This window comes from Dermochelys coriacea, chromosome 9 (genome assembly GCF_009764565.3).
Source record: "Dermochelys coriacea isolate rDerCor1 chromosome 9, rDerCor1.pri.v4, whole genome shotgun sequence".
Classification (NCBI taxonomy): Eukaryota; Metazoa; Chordata; order Testudines; family Dermochelyidae; genus Dermochelys; species Dermochelys coriacea.
Window position 1 is genome coordinate 92,369,946 of NC_050076.1, and position 26,040 is coordinate 92,395,985.

At 43.6% G+C, this 26,040-nt stretch overlaps 1 protein-coding gene across 3 annotated transcripts in view; it reads left to right on the forward strand.

Annotated features, from left to right (window-relative positions):
* Positions 1–26,040, forward strand: part of NRK (Nik related kinase) — a 128,885-nt gene that overhangs the window by 37,404 nt on the left and 65,441 nt on the right. For all 3 annotated transcript variants that reach the window (XR_006274465.1, XM_038416767.2, XM_043492931.1), the window contains 4 exons: positions 12,931–12,987; positions 21,340–21,465; positions 22,314–22,424; positions 24,084–24,174. Coding sequence is in view for 2 of the 3 variants with exons in the window: in XM_038416767.2 (XP_038272695.1) it covers positions 12,931–12,987; positions 21,340–21,465; positions 22,314–22,424; positions 24,084–24,174 (385 nt within the window). In the remaining variant the exon portion in view is untranslated. The remainder of the gene's footprint in view (positions 1–12,930; positions 12,988–21,339; positions 21,466–22,313; positions 22,425–24,083; positions 24,175–26,040) is intronic.

The following is a 26,040-nucleotide window of genomic DNA, read 5'->3' on the forward strand; positions in this document are numbered from 1 at the left end:
CTTCCATCCAGGACACACCACTCGATTCATTGTCTACAGCCAAGCTCTAAGATACAATCGCATTTGCTCCAATCCCTCAGACAGAGACAAATACCTACAAGATCTCTATCAAGCATTCTTAAAACTACAATACCCACTTGCTGAAGTGAAGAAACAGATTGACAGAGCCAGAACAGTACCCAGAAGTCACCTACTACAGGACAGGCCCAACAAAGAAAATAACAGGACACCACTAGCTGTCACCTTCAGCCCCCAACTGAAACTTCTCCAGCGCATCATCAAAGATTTACAACCTAGCCTGAAAAATGATCCCTCAATCTCACAGATCTTGGGAGAGAGACCAGTCCTTGCTTACAGACAGCCCCCAAACCTGAAGCAAATACTCACCAGCAACCTACACACCACACAACAGAAACACTAACCCAGGAACCTATCCTTACAAAAAAGCCCGATGCTAACTCTGTCCACATATTTATTCAAGTGACACCATCATAGGACCTAATCACATTAGCCACGCCATCAGGGGCTCATTCACCTTCACATCTACCAATGTTATATATGCCATCATGTGCCAGCAATGCCCCTCTGTCACGTACATTGGCCAAACCGGACAGTCTCTATGCAAAAGAATAAATGGACACAAATCTGACATCAGGAATCATAACTTCAAAAACCAGTAGGAGAACACTTCAACCTCTCTGGCCACTCAGTAAAAGACTTAAGGGTGGCAATTTTGCAACAGAAAAGCTTCAAAAACAGACTCCAAGAAGAAACTGCTGAACTTGAATTAATATGCAAACTAGATACCATTAACTTGGGTTTGAATAGAGCCTGGAAGTGTCTGGGTCATTACATATATTGAATCTATTTCCTTAAGTTAAGTATCCTCACACCTTCTTGTCAACTGTCTAAATGGGCCATCTTGATTATCACTACAAAAGTTTTTTTTCTCCTGCTGATAATAGCTCATCTTAATTAATTAGCCTCTCACAGTTTGTATGGCAACTTCCACCTTCTCTGTATGTGTGTGTGTGTGTGTGTGTGTATATATATATATATACATGAAAGCTTATGCCCTAATAAATTTGTTAGTCTCTAAGGTGCCACAAGTACTCCTATTCTTTTTTAGAAGGAAGAAGCTTTGCAGATGACAAATGGAACTGAGGGACATCCCAGAACTGAAGTGGAATAAAGCCTGTGCTGACAAGCCTGAGGAACTCTTGCCACCTCAAAGGATGGAAAAATTCCTCAGGGAACACGCAGTTTGATTTACATAATCAACATATGAGAAACAGGCAAGGCTGTGAGAGAGCTGCCACAGAGAGTTTATAGCGTCAGCCAAAGTGGGCTTTCCACAGGAATATCTCTGATTGCATGATTAAAAGAAAAGGACTGGGGCATAATCAGAATTACAAATCCATCAAGGAGTGTCCTGAATTCCTTACGGGGGGGAGGGAAGTCTTGTAATTAACTGCCAAAGAGGGATGGATTTTTCCAACCCGGCTGTCATAACTGCTGTTATAAATCATTTGCTATGGTTTATAATGGTGTAATCCTTGAGAAATTGTTCAAAACTGCAACTTGATGCTTGTTTTTAGTGCATTAACCACCCTGAGCTCTGCCTCAGACCATTAACTAACAAAAGCTAGCTATAAACTCCTAACAGCTTGTTTCTCGGCAATTATTTCTGTCCCATTTAAACAGTTTCCCTCCACCACTCTCCCCCTGCCTCCCACATCAGTGAGGCTTACGGCGCGCTGCAGTGGGCTGTCCCTCAGCCTCCCCTTCTCTGGTACCAGGCAAAAGCAGGGAGGCCTGAACTGCCTGCTTGGAAAAGCAAGGCTGGTCAGTGGGATGCAGCTCATCACCTGGATCCAAGCAGCCCCCAAATACACACACTGTGCCCTATTGCTGTTCACTTGTAGTGCCTAGAGACCCCATCAGAGATCAGGGCACCCAAACAGTCAGTCCCGAAGAACTTAGCATCACAATACCGAATATACACAGAGGAAACAGAGGAGTGAAGTGACTTGCCCAAGGTCACTCGCAGAGCCTGGACTAACCCATGGGTCTCCTGACTCCGGGCCTATTCCCTATCCCGTAGAGCGCACACTCTCTCACATGCTTTCCTGCAGCTACCAGACTAGAGGGAGAGGGGTGAGTCCCATTCTGTAGGACACACAAGGCTGTGTTGGCCATTTGCCGGGAGCCACGGGGCCACACACACAGATAAGGGCGCAAGCTTCAAAGTCCAGATGTGGGCTTTGAAGAGGGAATCTACTTGTTTAAGTTCATCAGCAATAACAGCCTGCAGTTGAGCAGGTTTACCTTCACCTTGCACTTATGAGTGGGTGGCTGCCTGTTTCCTTTTCCATGCTCTGGGGTCCCTTATACTTGGACCAGTCATTGTCCTTGAAAATGCCATGTCAGGTCAAAGTTGGCGTATGGCCCCAAGGGTATGGTGAAAGGTCAACAGTGTAACAGAAAGGCAGATTTCAGAGTAGCAGCTGTGTTAGTCTGTATTCGCAAAAAGAAAAGGAGTACTTGTGGCACCTTAGAGACTAACAAATTTATTTGAGCATAAGCTTTCATGAGCTACAGCTCACTTGAGCTGTAGCTCACGAAAGCTTATGCTCAAATAAATTTGTTAGTCTCTAAGGTGCCACAAGTACTCCAGTAAGGCAGATGTTGCTCTGCCTTTCACAGGCTCCTCTTCTTGCCTCAGTTTAGCTGGGGCAGATGGAGCGGATGGACCCAGAAACAAGGGGAAGCAAATGAGCACTTGGTCCCAAGAAGGACATGTGGGACAGGAGCTACAAGGGGCTGACTTGAGCCAAAATAAATCATCAATGAGAAAGAGAAGGTGGAAGCCAGAATCCTCATGAGCCCTTGGCTCAGATTCTCTGTTCCAAACCAGGTGGAGTTGCCCATGTGCGGAGGGACTCTCCATTTGTTTAGAGCTGGAGGAAGCAGAATAGCCACCTTCTGCACTAGCTGCCCCCCCCCAACCCTGGCACAGGATGTGTAAAGGGGCATGTTGGGATTCTGTGTGGCAAAACTGAGCTCCACTATCCCTGAGGGTTTGTGTACACTACGAAATTAGGTCGAATTTATGGAAGTCGGTTTTGTAGAAAGCGTTTTCATACAGTCGATTGTGTGTTTCCCCACACAGATGTTCTAAGTGAATGTAGTCGGCGGAGTGTGTCCACAGTACCGAGGCAACCGTCGACTTCCGGAGCGTTGCACTGTGGGTGGCTATCCCACAGTTCCCGCAGTCTCTGCCGCCCATTTGAATTCTGGGTAGGAATCCCAGTGCCTGATGGAGCTAAAACATTGTCGCTGGTGGTTCTAGGTACATATCGTCAGGCCCCCGTTCCCTCCCTCCATGAAAGCAAGGGCAGACAATCATTTTGCGCCTTTTTTCTTGAGTTACCTGAGCAGACGCCATACCAATGCAAGCATGGAGCCCACTCAGCTAACCGTCACCGTATGTCTCCTGGGTGCTGGCAGACGTGGTACTGCATTGCTACACAGCAGCAGTCTATTGCCTTTTGGCAGCAGACAGTGCAGTATGACTCGTATCTGTCGTCGACATAGTTCTGGGTGCTCTTTTAACTGGCCGCCTGGGCAAACATGGGAGTGACTCAGCCAGGTCATTTCCCTTGTTTCATCTCATGGCGATTGAGTCCTGCCGGCAGTGCACTGTCTTTTAATTTGCAGCCAGCAGAAGACGATGGCCAGTAGTCATACTGCACCGTCTTCTGCTGAGCACCCAGGAGATGACAATGGCTAGCGGTCGTACTGCACAGTCTTCTGCCAGCAAGATGTATAAAGATAGATGAAGTGGCTCAAAACAAGAAATAGACCAGATTTGTTTTGTATTCATTTTCTCCTCCCTCCCTCTGTGAAATCAACAGCCTGCTAAACCCAGTTTTGAGTTCTATTCTTAAGGTTTTGAGTTCTAACCTTGAGGGTGCCATTCAGTTTCTCGCAAAGCCACCCCCTTTGTTGATTTTAATTTCCTGTAAGCCAACTCTGTAAGCCATGTCATCAGTCACCCCTCTCTCCATCAGGGCAATGGCAGACAATCGTTCCGCGCCTTTTTTCTGTGCGGACACCATACCACGGCAAGCGTGGAGACCGCTCAGATCACTTTGGCAATTAGGAGCACATTAAACACCACACGCATTATCCAGCAGTATATGCAGTATGCAAAGCGATACCGGGCGAGTAGGCAACATCAGCGCGGTGACGAGAGTGATGAGGACATGGACACATACTTCTCTCAAAGCACGGGCCCTGGCAATGTGAGCATCATGGTGCTAATGGGGCAGGTTCATGTGGTGGAATGCTGATTCTGGGCCCGGGAAACAAGCACAGACTGGTGGGACCACATAGTGCTGCAGGTCTGGGACAATTCCCAGTGGCTGTGAAACTTTCGCATGCTTAAGGGCACTTTCATGGAACTTTGTGACTTGCTTTCCCCTGCCCTGAGGTGCAAGAATACCAAGATGAGAGCAGCCCTCACAGTTGAGAAACGAGTGGCAATAGCCCTGTGGAAGCTTGCAACGCCAGACAGCTACCGGTCAGTCAGGAATCAATCAAATCTACTGTGAGGGCTGCTGTGATGCAAGTAGCCAATGCAATCAAAGATCTGCTGATATCAAGGGTAGTGACTCTGGGAAATGTGCAGGTCATAGTGGATGGCTTTGCTGCAATGGGATTCCCTAACAGTGGTGGGGCCATAGACGGAACCCATATCCCTATCTTGGCACTGGAGCATCAAGCCGGCGAGTACATAAATCGCAAGGGGTACTTTTCAATAGTGCTGCAAGCACTGGTGGATCACAAGGGACCAACATCAACATCAACATGGGATGGCCAGGAAAGGTACATGACGCTCGCATCTTCAGGAACTCTGGTCTGTTTCAAAAGCTGCAGGAACGGACTTTCTTCCCAGACCAGAAAATAACCATTGGGGATGTTGAAATGCCTAGTTACCTTGGGGACCCAGCCTACCCCTTAATGCCATGGCTCATGAAGCCATACACAGGCAGCCTGGACAGTAATCAGGAGCTGTTCAACTACAGGCTGAGCAAATGCAGAATGGTGGTAGAATGTGCATTTGGATGTTTAAAAGCGTGCTGGCGCAGTTTACTGACTCGGTTAGACCTCAGCGAAAGCAATATTCCCACTGTTATTACTGCTTGCTGTGCGCTCCACAATATCTGTGAGAGTAAGGGGGAGACGTTTATGGTAGGGTGGGAGGTTGAGGCAAATCGCCTGGCTGCTGGTTATGCACAGCCAGACACCAGGGCGGTTAGAAGAGCACAGGAGGGTGCGGTGCACATCAGAGAAGCTTTGAAAACCAGTTTCATCACTGGCTACGGTGTGAAAGTTCTGTTTGTTTCTCCTTGATGAAACCCCCCACCACTTGGTTCACTCTACGTCCCTGTAAGCTAACCACCCTCCTCTCCTCCCTTTCGATCACCGCTTGCAGAGACAATAAAGTCATTGTTGTTTCACATTCATGCATTCTTTATTAATTCATCACACAAATAGGGGCATAATGACCAAGGTAGCCCAGGAGTGGTGGTGGAGGAGAGAAGCACCAGGAGGTGGTGGTGGAGGAGGGAAGGACAAGGCCACACAGCACTTTAAAAGTTTAAATGCTCTAAGTGCATGTAAAACTTATTGAATGCCAGCCTTCTGTTGCTTGCGCAATCCTCTGGGGTGGACTGGCTGGGTGGCCGGAGGCCCCCCCAGCGCGTTCTTGGGCGTCTGGCTGAGGAGGCTATGGAACTTGGGGAGGAGGGTGGTTGGTTACACAGGGGCTGTAGCAGCGGTCTGTGCTCCTGCTGCCTTTCCTGCAGCTCAACCATATGCTGGAGCATACTAGTTTGATCCTCCAGCAGCCTCAGCATTGAATCCTGCCTCCTCTCATCACACTGCCGCCACCTTTCAGCTACAGCCCTCTCTTCAGCCCGCCACTTACTCTTTTCAGCCCGCCACCTCTCCTCCTGGTCATTTTGTGCTTTCCTGCACTCTGACATTGTCTGCCTCCATGCATTCGTCTGTGCTCTGTCAGTGTGGGAGGACAGTATGAGCTCAGAGAACATTTCATCGCAAGTGCATTTTTTTCGCCTTCTAATCTTTGCTAGCCTCTGGGAAGGAGAAGATCCTGTGATCCTTGAAACACATGCAGCTGGTGGAAAAAAAAAGGGACAGTAGTATTTAAAAAGACACATTTTATAGAACAATGGGTACACTCTTTCACGGTAAACCTTGCTGTTAACATTACATACACAGCACATGTGCTTTCGTTCCAAGGTCACATTTTGCCTCCCCCAGCACATGGCTAGCCCCTCCCCCTCCCCGTGGCTAACAGCAGCCCAGCAGGAATGGGCATTTTCTGTTCAGCCACAGGCAAACAGCCCAGCAGGAACAGGCACTTCTGAACGTCCCCTTAAGAAAAGCACCCTATTTCAACCAGGTGACCATGAATGATATCACTCTCCTGAGGATAACAGAGAGAGATAAAGAACGGATGTTGTTTCAACGCCAGCAAACATACACAGCAATGTTTTGTTCTGCAATGATTCCCAAGTACGTGCTACTGGCCTGGAGTGGTAAAGTGTCCTACCATGGTGGATGGAATAAGGCTGCCCTCCCCACAAACCTTTTGCAAAGGCTTTGGGAATATATCCAGGAGAGCCACGAATGCCAGGGAAAATTAATCATTAAACATGCTGGCTTTTAAACCTTTTATAATATTTTAAAAGGTACACTCACCAGAGGTCTCTTCTCCACCTGGCGGGTCTGGGAGGCAGCCTTGGGTGGGTTCAGGGGGTATTGGCTCCAGGTCCAGGGTAAGAAACAGTTCCTGGCTGTCGGGAAAACCGGTTTCTCCGCTTGTTTGCTGTGAGCTATCTACAACCTCATCATCATCATCTTCCTCGTCCCCAAAACCTGCTTCCATGTTGCCTCCATCTCCATTGAAGGAGTCAAACAACATGGCTGGGGTAGTGGTGGCTGAACCCCCTAAAATGGCATGCAGCTCATCATAGAAGCAGCATGTTTTGGGCTCTGACCCGGAGCGGCAGTTCACCTCTCTGGTTTTCTGGTAGGCTTGCCTCAGCTCCTTAAGTTTCACGCAGCACTGCTTCGGGATCCTGTTATGGCCTCTGTCCTTCATGCCCTGGGAGATTTTCACAAATGTTTTGGCATTTTGAAAACTGGAACGTAGTTCTGATAGCACGGATTCCTCTCCCCCTACAGCGACCAGATCCCGTACCTCCTGTTCCGTCCATGCTGGAGCTCTTTTGCGATTCTGGGACTCCATCATGGTCACCTCTGCTGATGAGCTCTGCATGGTCACCTCTGCTGATGAGCTCTGCATGGTCATCTGCAGCTTGCCATGCTGGCCAAACAGGAAATTGAAATTCAAAAGTTCGCGGACCTTTTCCTGTCTACCTGGCCAGTGCATCTGAGTTGAGAGTGCTGTCCAGAGCGGTCACAATGGAGCACTCTGGGATAGCTCCCAGAGGCCAATACTGTCTAATTGCGTCCACAGTACCCCAAATTCGACCCAGCAAACTGATTTCAGCGCTAATCCCCTTGTCGGGGGTGGAGTAAGGAAATCAATTTTAAGAGCCCTTTAAGTCGAAAAAAAGGGCTTCGTCGTGTGGACGGGTACAGGGTTAAATTGATTTAACACTGCTAAATTCGACCTCAACACCTAGTGTAGACCAGGACTGATACACTGGCATAAGGGACCATACACTACCAACATAAGTTAGATCAGGACTTCTTCTGGGACCAGATGGCTGTGAGCATCCATCCCTGCCCTGCAAGCACAGCTCGAATAGAATTGAGAATCAGGGCCTCCACCTATAATTGCTGCATGGTCCACATAGCAAAACCATTGCTTGCTTTTAGCATCTGCTGTTTGTGGGGTGGGATGAGGACGCCCTTTAACCCTTTTCTGCTGTTGGAAGGTGTTTTCAATTTCCTTTTTTAGCTGCCCACTTCTGCTTCTCTTACTCACCATGGGACTACTCACATAAGTGAAGTGCACAGGATTTGACTCTAAATGACTGGCTTGTTAAGAGAGTGGCTGATCTTACTCAGCAATGAAACAGTCAAAACAACCGTGGGTGGCTTTAAGTAAAAAAACAAAACCAACACCTCTTAGAAAATAGATACCAGTTTTGCCAGGCTTACCAAAACACACCCTTGGGGCTGCTAGAGAAGTAGCCGTGCACAAGAGTTCCCATGCACTCTGCATAACCCCTGAAAGTTATTGATAAACAAAACACACACACACACAAAAAGGCCAAACCCCAACGTCTTTATTTGGTCTTTACTCAGGAAGGTTGCTTGAATGAGAACTTCAGAGTGGGGCTGAAGATGTTTAAAACCACTTGTTAAGCTTGCGAAGAAAAGAAATTTGCCGCAGCTGAAAAGCCAAGGGAGCAGTGATTTTACTTGTATTATCACTGCCATTCTGGCAGAAAGGCCAGTAGCCTTTTCTATACATCAAAACAACTTTAGCATGCAACCTCTGGTAAGCCTCACTGCTAACCTGCACGAGCTAACGAACAGTCTGTGAAATCCTACATGAAGGAATTTAACCGGGGTTAGACTTGCCTAAAACTTTTTTAAAGAAACATCCTTGTGGTAGCATCCTTTTAGTTGGGAGGTTCTGAGTTCAAGACTCATGCAGGGATTCTGGCTTGCAGCCAATGCTGACAGCCTGGGGACTGTTATTCATAGGATAAGGCATTGAAGAGAGCTCCCTTGGGCCCCTCTCTGGTAAGTGTCCAAATGGATGTTGATGTTCTTGTTGGATGTTTAGAATAAAATCTGGGAGAACTCTGGTGTCCTCTGTGCTGTTCCCTTTGTGTCCCATGACTGAGGCTGTGTGTGTAAGCTATTGTTGAGTGCGTCATGACTGTCATGTTGTCTCTTTAGTTGTAGAATCATAGAACTGGAAGGGACCTCCCAGTCCCCTGCACTCAAGGCAGGACTAAGTGTTATCTAGGCCATCCCTGACAGGTGTTTCTCCAAGCTGCTCTTAAAAATCCCCAATAATGGAGATTCCACCACTTCCCAAGGCAATTTATTCCACTGCTTAACCACTCTGACAGTTAGGAAGGTTTTTCTAATGTCCAACCTAAACCGCCCTTGCCACAATTTAAGCCCATTGCTTCTTGTCCTAGCCTCAGAGGTTAAGAACAATAATTTTTCTCCCTCCTCCTTGTAATAACCTTTTATGTACTTGAAAACTCTTATCATGTCCCCTCTCAGTCCTCTCTTCTCAAGACTAAACAAACCCAATTTTTTTCAGTCTTCCCTCCTAGGTCATGTTTTCTAGACCTTTAATCATTTTTGTTGCTCTTCTCTGAACTTTCTCCAGTATGTCCACATCTTTCCTGAAATGTGGCGCCCAGAACTGGACACAATACTCCAGTTGAGTCCTAATCAGTGTGGAGTAGAGTGGAAGAATTACTTCTCATGTCTTGCTTACAATACTCCTGCTAATACATCCCAGAATGTTTGCTTTTTTTTGCAACAGCATTACACTGTTGATTCTCATTTAGCTAGTGATCCACTATGACCCCCAGCTCCCTTTCCACAGTACTCCTTCCTAGGCAGTCATTTCCCATTTCGTATGTGTGCAACTGATTGTACTTTCCTAAGTGGAGTACTTTGCATTTGTCCTTATTGAATTTCATCCTGCTTACTTCAGACTTCATTTCTCCAGTTTATCCAGATCATTTTGAATTTTAATCCTATCTTCCAAAGCACTTGCAAACCCTCCCAGCTTTGTATCGTCCGCAGACTTTATAACTGTACTCTCTATGCCATTATCTAAATGATTGATGAAGATATTGAACAGAACCGAGACCCAGAACTGATCCCTGCTGGACCCCACTTGTTATGCCCTTCCAGGATGACTGTGAATCACTGATAACTACTCTCTGGGAACGATTTTCTAACCAGTTTTGCACCCACCTTATAGTAGCTCCATCATATTTGGTGGGAAAGGCCTGTTTGTGCACATACCTAGATACGGGTGGCATAGGCTTATGTGGAAAGTGTGTCACATTGTCACATGTGTAATGCCGTCCTATGTCAGGTTTATTACAGAGATTAGCATGCGCATAGGCTATGCTATGAAAGGAGCCACTTGCCTGCCACATTAAGGAACTTGGGGTGTAGACCCATTACTTATTTATTTTTGGAAAGCATGCCACATGTCACACCCACAAATCCCCATTTCACCACAAATAGCATTACAATTAGTGTCTCATAAGATGTTTCCAACCTCGTTAAAGCATTCTCTCTATGCTGCCCCTCCAGCCTTTTACATGATTGCATTCCACACAACTAATTGATACATGAGGTGTATGTTTACCTTTTCTTAAGAATTTTGTGAGGGCTGAGATTATCCCCCCCAAATCCAAACAAAAAAATCATGATAAAGCTCACAGAGAGGATAGGAACAAGAGTGAATCTGCAGGGATGGCTTAAAATTCTTCATTTATTCTCAGCTTTTCTCCTCTCTTCTTGACGTGGAGACAGATTTGACACTTCTGATTCACAATGATAAAAGTAATCTAGTACAGTCGGTTTGCATGGAGTGGAGATAATGCTGGCTGTAAAGTAACAGCTATCTTTTATACAAAGGGACAAGTTATTTGGGCTGATGTTCTGAAATTAAAGTAAAACACCAAGTCCTCCCTTTTTGTCTAGTCTGTTGAATTGTCTTTACCCCATGCAACACTATCTTGGTACTAAAAGGTTTGTGTTTATAACAAAAGGAAACCCTTTTCTTTCCCCCATCTCGATCCTCGATCTATCTGAGAGACTGCAACGATGAGACTCCTTATAAATTCTCAAAGGCAAACTAAGTGTTTCATCCTTTTGCAGTGCACACAGCTGCCCTAAAAGCTGTTATCACCTAGAGAGGTCAGCTGCCTGCTAGGTACAGTGGCTAAAGACCTGAATTTATCAGCATGTTTGATTCCAGACAGGCTTTGGGGTTAAATCGGGGTGCCAGCATGTCTAGCATTACTGTACTTTGTGGTAGGTCGTCTCACTGTATTGCCAAGACATTCAATGCCTGGAAACATTTGCAAACAATGGCCTCCAACAAAGGAACTGTGGCTGCTAAAAGGAAGCTTACTGACTGTGATTGACGTCAGCTGAAATGGACAGTAACCAAAGGCAGGCATCTGTCTGGAGTAGCACTCATCACTAGAGGACCTGTAGTCAGATACACTGATGTATGTGTCATGCATGTGTTTTGGGTGTGTCTCATTTATCTTGCTCCTAAATTCTGTGATTAAACTAGAATTATTGGATTTCTTTATTATGAGAAAAAGCTTTGCAGGCCCACAAGTGCGCCCACAAAAAGAGAGCACTCATAAATATACAAAAATTCAGCATGGTTTATCTTTTACAAAGGAGAACAGGACTGTGACATACTGCCTGATATTAAAGAATCATTTTTCTTGATGCAAAATTGCTTAGTCCCCAAAATAATTCTCATATGGAATTTTGAACATATCGGGCCTGATTTTTTTAAAAGGATCAACTCAGCTTCTAATTTTACAAGTGTAAAATTGCAGCTGCAAATCATTGTGTCCACAAATCATACCATTTCATGTTGGAATACCTGATTTCCTATGGTTTACCCTCTGCAGTTAATTGTGGGTACAAAATTGTAGACAATTATTTGCAGGAAAGAAATTGCGCTCAAAAGCTGAAGGCTATTTCTGAAAATCTGGCGCAAGGGAAACATAATTGGAATGTTTAATCTATATGATGTCGACCCATGTAATTTGATGCAATCTTCAACTACAAGATTAGTGCTGGTTAGCATGGTAATATACTGTACTTTCTGTTGCATACCTCTTCCAAGCAATGTGGCCTAGACATCTTGATGAACAGAGAAATGTAAAAGGTGCATTTTAAAGTAAGGCTATTGCTTGTCTCAATTTCTAGGTCTCAGGGTTGCACAGTTAGACATTCTCAGTATGCATTACAAAACTCAGACGGATTCTTCCATATTGACAGAGAGCATTATTCTATAAGAGCAAAACCTCCACGTGCTTTTCAAGTTGATACCTGACCCTTGTTTGCACTAAGAGTTCTAGAGGCTTATTTCACAATATAGAACCTTCGGGGGGGTCAGGAGCGGGATATATGAAGATAGTCTTTGATGACTGTGGAGAAGTTGCCAGACTGACAGCTCTGGAAACTGGAGTCCTCTGTTTATCCATGCATAGGATACAACACAGGAAGAAGCAGTGCCAGCATCCCCATTCGTTTCACCAACATGTCTCCACCCTGACATGGAGGGATGAAAAGGTCGTTTGGGCTCTATGCTCACTGAATCCTTGACATCTCCGCTGAGATTACCAAGAAATGTTGGTTTGCGGGTTGGAGACACCTGTTTCCTGGGAGCTGTACTGAGACCTACAAACTAATTCCACATTGGACACTGAAAACAGGAGTTTCATATTCTTTACCTTGTCTGCATTCAGCGTGAAATTCTCTCCTGGAGAGGGCCAGCACAAAAGACTATGTACCTATTAAACTCAGAACTTAAGCTGGGCACAGGTGATGCTAGCCCCCTGTACAGTGCTGAATTTCACCCTAATGGTTTTGCATCATGCATGTTATTTTCATTGACTTAATGCAACTGAACAAGAAAATCTTGCTATGCAAAATCACTGTATCAATGATTAATTGAATTATTTTGCTTGCAAAAATACTTTAATCCTGGCTCAATGGGAGGGGATGGACAACCTGACCTCTTGAGATCTCTTCCTGCCCTACTTTTCTATGAGTCAGTGAATACTGTACATATAGTTTACATACATGCATGTTTTACCAACAGCATGTCATTTATTTTCACAGGGCCGCCACGTTAAGACGGGACAACTAGCTGCAATCAAGGTTATGAATGTTACTGAGGTGAGTGAGCATCTGTAGAAAAAACAGTTGTCTGGATATAAGCAAAAAGGACATATAAAACAACCAGCCAGATCACTACAGAATTAGATAACTTATTGGAGAAGATGATCTGCTTGCATAAGTACTGCTTGCTGGGAACTGATTTTTTTTTTCCTAATGTGCTAAGGATGGTTGTATGCGCAAGTTTCTTTGTTTTCAATCATATTTGTACATTGATGGGCATTGCAATCAGGGCCAGTAGTTCTGTATATTTTTGCTAGTCTATAATGATGAAGAAAAGAATTTTCTTCCTGCTTATTGCTAGTTGATTATCTGTTTCCAGAGATAGCAAATAGAAGATTTCCTGTAGCTCTGTGCTGCCCCTGCTGTGTTTCATCACATCCTTTCCCCACACACACCAGCTATTCCTCTGTGCAGTACAAAAATCTAGCGCATTGTAGTCACTCTGACAGCAAGCAGGAAAGAACATGTTAGAGTTGCAAATGTTGCTTCTTCTTTTTTTTATCAGCTAGATGAGAGAAGGAGACAGTTTAATTGGCACAGTCCTTGCTCACATTTATAAAGTAGTGTCAGAGTTAAAACACAGTGTCACAGAATTTGCTAAGCATTGATTTTTTTGTTCCTCTTCTGATCAATGCAGTTGGTTTTATAGAACTGCAACTTGCCATCTCAAGACAATGTTAGCATGAAAGGCCAAAAAACTTTCCCCCCTAGAGTTTCCTGTAATTCAGTTCTTGTGTATTGGGCCTGATTCTCATTTACACTAAAAGACTTTCTACACATGAAAATTAATCCAGAGTAAGGTAGGATGTGCATTTAAAGCAGAATAGCTATATAATAATGCTTATAAATAGTGTGGACACTCTTGTTTTTGCGTATAAATGCCTTTTTCTGGTTTAGTATAATCTACTTCCAAAGTGGATTAAGATACTAAAGAAAAAGGCATTCTTATTCCGAAATAGTAGGCCTGGTCTATAGTTAAAACTTATACTGGCATAGCTATGTCAGTTATGGGTGTAGATTTTTACCAACCTAACAGAGCCTAGGGTAGACACATTTATATAGGCATCAAAGTGTTTTTGCCAATATAGTTTGTGTCTCTTGGGAAACTGATGTAAACTATGGCGACAGAAGCACTTTTTTGCTGATATAAACTGAGTCTACACTGGGGAGAAAGGAGGGTTGCTATTATTGCTAAACTGGTATCATGATGCTAGCAAAACTTTTCTAGTGTAGACAAGGCCTAAGAGTATCCTCACATGGAGTTATTGCAGTATAGCTATTTCTGGAGAGTTATTCCAGAATAACTCCATATGCAGACAAGGCCTAAATGCATTGTATGCTTTGCTGGCAGCGTACAGATACTATGGCAGTGGGTGGCAGCGTAAAACTCTAAGGCATGATCTACGCCTAAAACGTAGGTCAACCTAGCTACATCACTCAGGGCTGTGAAAAATGTCACGCCCTGAGCAATGTCATTAGGTTGACCCACCCCCCACTGCCACCCCTGAGAGAGGTGGATTTAAAACAGTGACAGAAAAAACCCTTCCGTCTCTGTAATCAGTGTCTACATTACTGTGCTACAGATGTGTAGCTTCAGCGCAGCACCTGTGCCGCTGTATAATGTAGACATATCCTAAGAAAAGGAAGACTTAAAGCAGGATTAAGTATAGTGTAACTCACACCCAATTTAAGGCCCTTTTACACTGCCAGGGTAGTACTAATGGGTCTTAGTATGAATAAAAACAGGCTTTTTATACCTTTATAAAATATACTTGTGTACATATGGAAGGTCAAACTACTAAGGTTTTGCTTTTCTGTTTGCGGAGAGGGTACATTTTTGAAATGATTGGACCAGTAAAGTGCTGGGACTTTGCTTCTGGCTCTGTGGGTACAGGCCTCGCCATCTGCCTTATGTTGTAGAAATGAGAGTCACCGAAGAGGAAAGGTTTTTGGGGAGTGGCAGAGGTTGAATTTGTGGTGGAGTGTGAACCCAAATCAGACTCCCAGATCTGAGCACCTCCAGACTTTAAGATTATCTGGGAAGGGGCTGCCAGAGACCCAGAGCTGTTCTATGGATAGCTTTTTCCTCCCACTGAACCCCAGGGATCCACAGGGGACAGGGATTGTCCCGGTGGCCTGATCCATGGGCAGGGGATAAAGACCACCACAGGGAATATCAATGAGAAAACTCAAGGCAGGGAACTTTACAAAGATCTCCTGCCTTGTGCACACAATTTGATATTCTCCATGTTTAAATAACAGAATATAGTGAGCGCTAGTACACTGTTGGAAACCAAACTTAAACGAAAGATAAGATAACGCAGAGGCCCAGATTCACATCAGTATCTGTGTGCGGTTCTGCGAGCACAAAGCAGCCATAAACTTGCTTCATTGACTCATTAATCCTGGTTTACAGCTGCTTTGCATCACCGTAGCAGCACAGAGCAGCTGCGGTGTATTGATGGTATCTGACCCACTATTTGGGGAGCTGAGCAGCGTCTTTATACGCCGAGGATTTACCAGTAACAAATCTGGTTGGTTTTGGTTTCAATCATTCCACACAAAATTGATTGTGTCTTTTTAAGAATTCTGCAGTGCTTCAAGGCAAATTCTTTAGAGCTGGTGTAACCCCTTCTGGGGTTTTCCGTGGTGCTTTCCCCTCTAAGCCTTGCTTAGTATAAGAGCTTTTATGAGTTCATAGCTTGTTGCAGTAGGACTGCAGGCAGAAGTTTTATTGATTTCAGCTGTGAAATGGTAGACCAACAAGTTTCCAGGGGTTTGGGTGACAGCCTGGTTCTCTGCCTCATGCTTCCTGCGTGACCTTGGACATGTCACTTATGTCCAGCTCCTCAAAGGTATTGAAGTGTCTAACTCCCTTTGATATCAATAGGAGTTAAATACCCTTAAGTATCTAGGCCAGGGGTTTTCAAATTGGGGGTCAGGACCCCTCAGGGGGTCATGAGGTTATTACATGGGGGGTCGTGAGCTGTCAGCCTCCACCCAAACCCCTCTTTGCCTCCAGCATTTATAATGGTGTTATATATAAAAATGTGTTTTTAATTTGTAAGGGGCTCCGCACTCAGAGGCTTGCTATGTAAAAGGGGTCACCAGTACAGAAGTTTGAGAACCACTGACTTAGGCCTTAGTCTCTCTGGGTCTTGATTTACCATCTTTAAAAAGGGGATAATAGTTCTTCCCTACCTCACAAGGATGTTGTGAGATTAAGTGAGCTGCTCATATACTACACTATTAGGGGGCCACAGAAGTATTTTAAATTGAACTACTTTCATTCTCCTAGAATTCAGTGTAATAAAAGTGGTTGCCCACTAAAGGTTCAGTGTTTCTCGCACAACATTATGGTCTAGCTGGGATTAAGTTATTTTCTGTTCCTTTGGGCTTGAAAAACTGGTTTGAAACATATTAAGTAAAGTCTAAAAAAATATCAAAGTGCATCCCCTCTAATGTGCTGAATATGCAACACATCTGAGGGCACATCTCATGGGGAGGTCGACTTGCAGTAGACAATGGGGCACATTCATAATAAAGTGATGTGAAACTTCCTAGCCCTCTGGGACAAGCCTCCATCATTCTTGTCTTTATCTTACAGCCTTTGCTTGTTCAAATAAATTTGTTAGTCTCTAAGGTGCCACAAGTCCTCCTTTTCTTTCTGAGGACTGGGCCAGCTTTAGAGCGGAGAAAATCTGTTCTCTCTCTAGCATGCGCTGCAAGATTCGGAGCTGCTTTCTTATGATAGCAGCAGGATGCTGTGGTCAGGGTGGGATCATCTGGACATCTGTCAGGAAGTGCTGCAGTGTCATGTTTCAGGGAGGGGTGTGGGAACTTTAAATGAGAACTGAGGGTAATGTGTGCTTCTGTGCCTCTTTACACAGGCTCTGCTTCCTGTTATCTGATCACGCCTAGCAAACAAAGTGTTTGCAAAGAGATCCAATTCTTGCTGAATTACTCTCCCTGTGGATCTGTGTCTACGGAGGGAGCAGGAGGCTGTCCCTGTGAATCTCTTGCTTTCAGTCTTTCCAGTTATCCAAGTGCTATTTGTTTAAATGAATAACTAATATCAGGGCCTAACAGTCATAAAGGGGTCTCCTGGCAGCGTGTGTATCAGCCTCATCTTGTTCCTCTTGAGGTTGGAGGTGTGTGCTGCTGCTACCTACCAGATAGGGCCACATTTTCAAAAATAGCCTTTGAACATGAGCCTGTAATTTTGTGCATGCAGTCAGCTGTGCCCAGAAATAACTCGGTTTGTGTGGGGAAACAGCAGTGGCGCCTGTACACTCGAGAGCGACTTTTATTTCTTTGCCAGCAACATTGACAAGCAGATTTCAACGCCCTTTGGAAATGTGGCCCATAGTAGTATTAACAAGGAGAAGATCAGGACTGGAATCATGAGCATCTGGATGGATCCAACCACTGAGGCTATTCCCCCTCCTTTTCCTTGACCCGCATCTACTGAAGGGCCTTATTGCAGCAGAGCAACGAACTGAACTAGGTCTCCCAGCTCCCAGACCAGCACCCTATGCCCAGAACCATCTACCCTCTGATCTTCCATTGACACCTCCTACCACTTTCCAGTAACCAGCTTCACACAGTATCTCAGCTCCCAAACTGAGGCAGCCCCCATTTCTGTCTTTTTACCTTTTTAAGACCTGCCCTTTGCGCAATTCATGCCTCTGTCTCTGTAGGGGCAGAATAGTTTAGATTGCAAGGCTTGTTCAGCAGTGGCTGGGTCTCAACAGAGAAGCCTGTTGTCTCATCACTAGAACATCTGAGCAGCATAACACAATATCTGAGCTTCATCAGAGACATTGGAGTCTGGCGTAAGGACATCTGAAGGCAGTGTGAGGGTGAAGGAAAATCAGGAACGGCAAGGAGGGTGATGGCAAGGATTCTGAGAAGCTAGTAAGGGCAAGAGTTGGATCTAGGGGTCGTACTAGCTGGTTATAGGAAAAACATGTACCTACTTACATACATACATACATACATATATGGCCTCCATTACACTAGTGCACTTCACAAACATACATTTATGTACATTCTCAATGCCCCAGTTAGGTAGGGAAGGATTATTATGTCCATTTTACAGATGGCAGAGAACAGCAGGGGCTGAGGTGCACCAATGCTCAACACTCCTGCAAGGGCAGGGAGTTATGTGAGATATATGCCCGGATGATCCTGGCAAGTGACTTGCACCCCATGCTGCAGAGGAAGGTGATAAAAGCCCCAAAGTCCCTGCCAATCTGACTGGGAGGAATTCCTTCCTGGCCCCGTCTTTGCCCAGGATTATTAATTCAGGCTTTGAAAATGCTTTTTGTTATATGTATGTATCTGAACAGATCATTTGAAAGGCCAGGCCGGCTTTATCCTCTGACTTCCCTCCCCACCCACCCATTTCCATCCCTACGTCAATGCTTACTAGAATCCCACAGGGAAGCAAAGCTCCTGCTCCCTGGTAGAATCCTTATGAATGCTAGGAAGGAACTTGTAATGGGAAGAAGGGCAGGACCTGCTCCCATTAAGCAACAGAGCTGGCCAATTGCTCACTCCCAGTTGATTGCGGAAGCCTTCTTCCTCTAATGCCACATGGCTCAAGATGGTGGCCAGGCATGGAGAGCGAAATATGACCTTCCAGGGTTGTGCAACACATGCTCTAGTATGTGCTGGCTGAGAGCCGCTGTGTGGAATTCTGCTTGAGTCAAATAGAATTTCTCCTGGTGACTGTCCCAGCTATGCCCAGCTCCTCTTCACTTTCTTTAATTATGCTGGATAGCACCTAAGGCACAATCAAGCCCAGTGTTCAGAGTTCTCCCTTTCCTCTTCATTGCAAATATAAGACAGATAAAGTAGTTGGGATATTGTATGCAACTTGAGAGCTATGTGTTCAGCAGAGCGGCTGTTTTAATACTTCAGAGTTGATTTTGCTTTGAGTGGAGCCATTTTACACTTCTCGTTTCCTCAAGCTTAAGACAATTATTTTTTCTGTATTTATGGTCTGGCAAAATGTCTCTTCTGGATTAATGTCATTGGGTAACCACATGGCCACCGCGTGTCTGTTGGGAACGCTTTTTGGTGTTTTATACTAGGAGATGACCCACTTCTAGGACTTCTTGAGGGGTTTTGGCTCTAGCCTATCACTCCTCCATGTGTCTCACCCCTCCCCACCCTATAGCCGGTATAGGACAATGTCACTGTTTTTGTGAAACATTCGTGCTGACAGTTAATGGAATGCTTTAATGGCAAGGCTACTGGAAAATTGTGGGAAAGGGCAGAAAAATTTCCTGTAAGTGCCAGCCATTTTTCTCTTCCATTTTTTTCATCAGCTACTAAGTGCCAGGATATTTTGCAACAAAAGGTAAACTAATTATCAGCCTTGTTTGGTTCCTTTTAGCCAATCCAGACAGACAGCTCCTCAGCACAGTGAACATGTAGCTGTGGTGTTCCAATAATGGCAAAGCGGGCAGCTAAATCCACATGCACCTAACTTGGAACCATGTACCATCTCTTGAAGATGCTAATACAGACAGCTGAGTCCATAAAGAAGTCTGCCAATCAGAGACAGAAACATTCCAGCTAGCTAGTTATAAAGGAGCCTGGATTCTTCATTGGATCAGAGATTTCTGTTCTCAAAGAAGGATAATCTCATGGAGGATGCCACTAGATGCTACCAATGACATTATTTCTAATTCATTATAGTGTTTTTATTTATTTGTGTTGCGGTAGCAACCCTGAAGTCCCATCCAGAGATCAGAACCCCATTGTGCTAGGTATTGTACAAACACAGAACAAAAGATGGCCTTTGCCCCAAAGAGTTTACAAACTAAGTATAAGACAAGAGACAACAGGTAGATACGACAGGCAAACGGGAGCACATGGGTACAATACTCCTCAGCATGATAGGCAGTGGTTTTTGCACTCCAGATGCCTGTCTGTTGTCCAGTTTTCTGTAGGCAACTCTACACTCTACTGGACTAACCCCAAGATGAGGAGAAAAGAACAGAGTTCTAATCCTGGCTTGAGAGTAGCAGCCGTGTTAGTCTGTATTCGCAAAAAGAAAAGGAGTACTTGTGGCACCTTAGAGACTAACAAATTTATTAGAGCATAAGCTTTCGTGAGCTACAGCTCACTTCATCGGATGCATTTGGTGGAAAAAACAGAGGAGAGATTTATATACACACACACAGAGAACATGAAACAATGGGTTTATCATACACACTGTAAGGAGAGTGATCACTTAAGATAAGCCATCACCAACAGCAGGGGGGGGAAAAGGAGGAAAACCTTTCATGGTGACAAGCAGGTAGGCTAATTCCAGCAGTTAACAAGCTTCAAAAACAGACTCCAACGAGAGACTGCTGAATTGGAATTAATTTGCAAACTGGATACAATTAACTTAGGCTTGAATAGAGACTGGGAATGGATGAGTCATTACACAAAGTAAAACTATTTCCCCATGGTATTTCTCCCTCCCACCCCACCCCCCACTGTTCCTCTGATATTCTTGTTAACTGCTGGAATTAGCCTACCTGCTTGTCACCATGAAAGGTTTTCCTCCTTTCCCCCCCCTGCTGTTGGTGATGGCTTATCTTAAGTGATCACTCTCCTTACAGTGTGTATGATAAACCCATTGTTTCATGTTCTCTGTGTGTGTGTATATAAATCTCTCCTCTGTTTTTTCCACCAAATGCATCCGATGAAGTGAGCTGTAGCTCACGAAAGCTTATGCTCTAATAAATTTGTTAGTCTCTAAGGTGCCACAAGTACTCCTTTTCTTTTTGCGAATCCTGGCTTGGTCTCTGAATTGCTTTGTGGCCTTGGGCAAGTCACTTCCCCTGTCTTGGTTTAAATTTCCCCAGCAGCAGTACGAGGAGGATAATCAATTCCTTGGGGGTATCAGGAGGATGAATTAGTTGATGTATGTACTATGCTTTAAAATGTGTAAAGCCCTATTTAAATATGAAATGTTAGTAGTAATATTTAGTAATATTTTATTTTGCTTAAATCTGGTTAATTTCTCCATGACTGAATGACTATATATTTAACCCACTGATGAGTGAGTTACAGTTCCCCATCTGTTCCCAGTCCACACAGGATATGGGTCTATTACAGCCGCAATTAGACAGGTGTGTCTGTTTAGCTCAAGCTGTAACAGCTCTAAACAGATTTAGGTGCCAGGTTCAATCCCTGGTGTGTCAGTCTTCATTCTTCTGTTTAAGAGCTTGCTCCTGTGATTGTAGGAGGGCCTAGCCCTCGATTTCAAAGAACAGAGAGTTATGAGAACAATACAATGATCAATACGTTATCATCTTTACTGTGTTCTGCTCTCTCTTGCCACAGAACGAGGAGGAAGAAATCAAACTGGAAATAAATATGTTAAAGAAATATTCTCATCACCGGAATATTGCGACGTATTATGGAGCATTTGTAAAGCAGAGCCCTGCAGGCCAGGATGATCAGCTCTGGGTAAGTGTTGAATCCCATCTGTGTTCATCACATTTCCCTGGGAGAGCAAATCTTCATTGGGAGCTCCAGTGTGCTTAGCCCTGAGTCTAACTCAGTGATCCAGATTTTTGCTTTGAGGACCACTTTGTAAGAGAGAGATTTTCTGCCTACCTATCTGCCCCACTTATGATTGAGAAGTGAATTGGAGAAGTCGCACAAGTGGGACATGGTACATTTTATGGTGACATGGTTCCTGTAAGACTCCTAGGTAGTCAAAACACAAAATAGTTTTGTAGATAAATCGCCTTTCTCCAAAACACAGAATTCCTTTTTTTCCCTATGAAAATATAAATTGAAAAGCCAGGTTTTCAGTTTTCCTGGTTTTGATTTCATTTGTTCCTTTTAGGTTTTCCCCCCTTTGTGCCTCCTTTTCTTGTTTTTTTTTCTCCCCCTTTTTCCAGTGGAAAAATGGAAAAAGCAAAAAGGGGAGTTAAAAATGGGGAGAAGAAGGAAAAATAAATACCAAAAACATTCGGTAAAAATATTTGTGATCATTGTTTCAAAATCAGTTCTTCTGAAAAATGTGAAATGAAAACATTTTCTGCATGTTCTTAAAATTCTCCCCGGCCCTGCAATTTTATAGCCAGCTCTAGTAAGGAAAGAGGTGCCCACAGAACTGTAATAAGTGAGGGGCATTGCTGGATTGTTTTACTCCAGCAGCAAAATGAAATGAAAATTTACTCCACTTGCAGTCCTTGGAGGTTGCGCACATTTATAGTCAAACCTAACTGTGTCAGACCAGAACTTGCACAGTGTGTTTCAAGGGGGGCTGTGATAAGGTGGTATATACTGTGTTTGCCTCTCTACAGTTGGTGATGGAATATTGTGGAGCTGGCTCTGTAACAGATTTGGTAAAGAAGACAAAAGGTAACTGTTTCAAGGAGGACTGGATTGCGTATATCTGCAGAGAGGTTCTCAGGGTGAGTCTTGCTAACAAAGTTTGCGCGTTGTCACTTGACAATGTGAAGAGTTTCCTGTAATAACTATAAGATGTGGCACCAGGGATGCTTTAGTGTCAATAAAAGAGGATGTCCCAAGTTACTTCCTGGGCCCAGTCTTCATTCTTTGCTACTTATTTCTCTGGGATAGTACAGAAACCAAACCAATTTCTAATTGTTTTTTGTGAAAGCCTACACATAGAAGCCTGGTAAAAAGGGTTACATAGCAAGCCAGGCTGAAAAGATCCAAGCCCATTAGCGAGATATTGATCTATCATCATCACCGTGGAGTTTTACCCATTTTTAAATAACAGTAAGATAAACTGCCATTCAAATGACATATGTTAAAATAATGCATTAAGGCTTCAAAGGTCTAAAGTCTTTTATTTGTAGGGAAAGAGATGGGTGGTCTATTTGATAGAACATCAGATGGCCCACTTGTATTTGGGACTGGACTGCAGATTTGAATAGATATCAAACCCATGAGTCACTGGGGGCATCTGTTCTCTTGTTGGGAATTACTCGAATGGGGTAGCTACCCTGATCACTTGGAAATTTTGTTGTCAGGGACCTCAGCTTGCTGTCATTACCATGGTCCACCACAGTCTGCATTCTGCCTCCATGTGGGGACATGAAAGGCCACATTTTCCATGGAGGCGTAAAAACCTCCCATCTGTCCATGGTAAATGGGTAACTGATGGTGAGACAGGCACGTATGCAGTTTCTCACTGTTCAAGTGCAAAGGCAGATTAATTTTTGTGGACACGTATGCTGTTTTACTTGCACAGCCATTGTATCCCCTTTAGAAAATTTGGCTTTACAAGCCCCCTTTTAATTTAAGTACTGCAACTTAAGATAATAAATACACATTAGTCTAGGACAAAAGGGAATGACTATACCCATCTCCCTATGAAAACTGACGAAGAGCATGTGTGGCGAGTGACCTGTCGATATGTGGGGCGAGGAAATTGTGGTAGAACTTTGGATTTTGTCAGACGCTGTTTGTGTTTCTAGTCACTCATATTAGAGAGGGCAAACATTTTTGGTGGACTTTTTGCTTCTCGTCTGCATCAGTTCAATATATTCCATTATTTCTAGCCTACTTTAACGAATGTTTTGAAACTAAAATAGTCTCGAATGGAGATGTGATCACCAGTCACTGAAGTCTGCGGGAATCTGGCTCAGTACAGGATTTAATCCATTGTGACCAGTCTTTTGTTCTCTGCGACCAGTCTTTTGTTCTCTGCGTGCTATGCAAACACTTTGCTGTTCACACCCCAGTTTCCTCTTTAGTGTGCCTTTAACAAATACTGTAAATGGGCATCCCTCTGATTCTGAAATTGCAGTATGCAATTTTGGGGCCTCTTTCTCCTCTTACTTGTCATCAGAGATGGTCTCCTGCTGTCAGACTTGTGGGGGTGAGAAGAAAATCAAACCCATTGTTACTTTCTTCTCTTATTGCTAAAATGGTGTCAATGAATGTGTTGCTGCCAATCACAGTTAAAGAATTTTAGATTGGTAAATTTTAGTCCCTTTTCTCCATTAATATAGCCAGAAGAAAGCAAAAGAACTTCATGGGACAAAAATTCCAAAGTGATGAAACTGATAGAAAAAAGCTAGAACCATGTGGTTTTCTTGCAGGGTTTGGCACATCTTCATATTAATCACGTTATCCACCGAGATATTAAAGGACAGAACGTTCTCTTAACAGAAAATGCAGAAGTAAAACTAGGTAAGTTTCTCTCAATTTTTCTAGAAACCTGTGAGTGAAAGATATGCTGAGGTTTCCATGTTAACATGAAAAGGATATCTAATAACTCAAGAGTGAAAAATATATTAAATATAGTTGTAAAGACTTACATTTATATGGTGCCTTTCATACAGAAGGATCCCAAAGGTCTTTATAGGTTTTGTGCATGGGAATTGCTCTCCTCATCTGAAATCAACCATCCCAATAGAGTCACACTTAGAACCTGTTTAATAGCCCACAGCAACACTACATTACGCATAAGTACTAAATTCAGAATGTAGAAAAGTATCCTAGTCCTGTCCTTTCTGCCTATCTGCTACTGGACCAGCTTCTCTTGGTGAGAGAGACAAGCTTTTGAGCTTACACAGAGCTCTTCTTTGGCCAAAACAGTTTAGAAAAATCAGTTTTGAGCAATAAATTCCACTATGCCGTTTTTCTTCTAGAAGTGGGTTATTAGATTTTAATGAAACTCATAGTCAGTGCTGAGGCTCTGACATACACTTCGCCCTGTGTAAAAGTCACCATGAAAAGGTAGTTATGTACCAAGAGTTTCCACCCAAGAGTATTTGAGAGCCCTCTCATTTCCTCTTCCAAGTGGTATGTCGCGGTGTGCAGACTATTGACAATTTTTAGCTCTGTGAAAGCCAACAATGTCAATAGCTCAAAAGCAAATGTGGACAGTTAGGAGTTTGTTTTTTTGAAAGGCCATCACAGGGAATATCAGGCAATTTTTAAAGAGAGTGTATCAAGAACGGTGCTTTTCTCATGTAGGATTTTTCTTTTGTTCTGTCTGTTTCATTGTTTCAGAAGTTCAAAAATAAAATAAAAATTATTCTGTGTAGATACTGGGTGAGATCCTCAGTAAATGTAAATCAGCATAGCTCTGACTCCTGGTGGAGATCTGATCTATGTGGTGAAATCCTAGCTCCACTGAAGTTAGCGGGAGTTTTGCCACTGACTTCAGTGGAGGCAGGATTTCACCCAGAGTCTTTTTTTTTTCCATTTTGCAAATGCTCCTGCTGTACTTCTTGAAATTAGCAAGGCCTTTTTTTGTTTTGTTTTTGTTTTGTTTGCTGCCTTGTTTTGCTGCTAACAGCATAAGGGATGTCTTTCGCCTATTAAAAAAATAAAGCGAGTGCTCCATATTTTATTTGAGCAGACAGTAATGAAACATTTCTATAAAGTACCAAAGTAAAACTAAAATATTTCCAGAGAAATTTAGCTAGGGCATGTCTAAAAACCAAGAAGCTGGAAAACTCAGACTTCAGAGATCCAATATCATTCAACCTTGTTAATGGGCTTTATATAAAAGACTAACATTTCACATTCAAAATACAGAACTCTTTGATGAATAGACACCCACCCATTATTAGATAAGCTTACACAATTTAGTGCTACAATAATTTCATGTTGCTGTATGGTTTTATGAGGTCTGTTTATCAATAGATATACCAGAAGTGGCATGCAAATAATTTGCCTCGTTGGAGTCAAGCATGAAAATCTGCTCATTGGTGCCATGGGTGTAATAGGGTTGTACCCTGCCTAATCTCTTTTTTCTCTGCCGCTTACACTAATTGGATACTACTGTAGCTACTTTCTGAGTAACACTCAACTTTATTTATATCCTTTTCCCAGTTGATCAGATATTGTGCAGAGGTGTTTTTTTTTAATGAGTACAAACACATAGTTACTGAATGTTGGTCCTATTTATCATCTGAGCAATGATGTTTGACAATACAGCTAAAAAATCAGGTTGTGATGCCACTGCCCATCTGCACAGCACAATTTATTCCTCTTAATGCACGTCACAGATGGATAAAATAGTGCACTTCTCCAACATATTCTGAG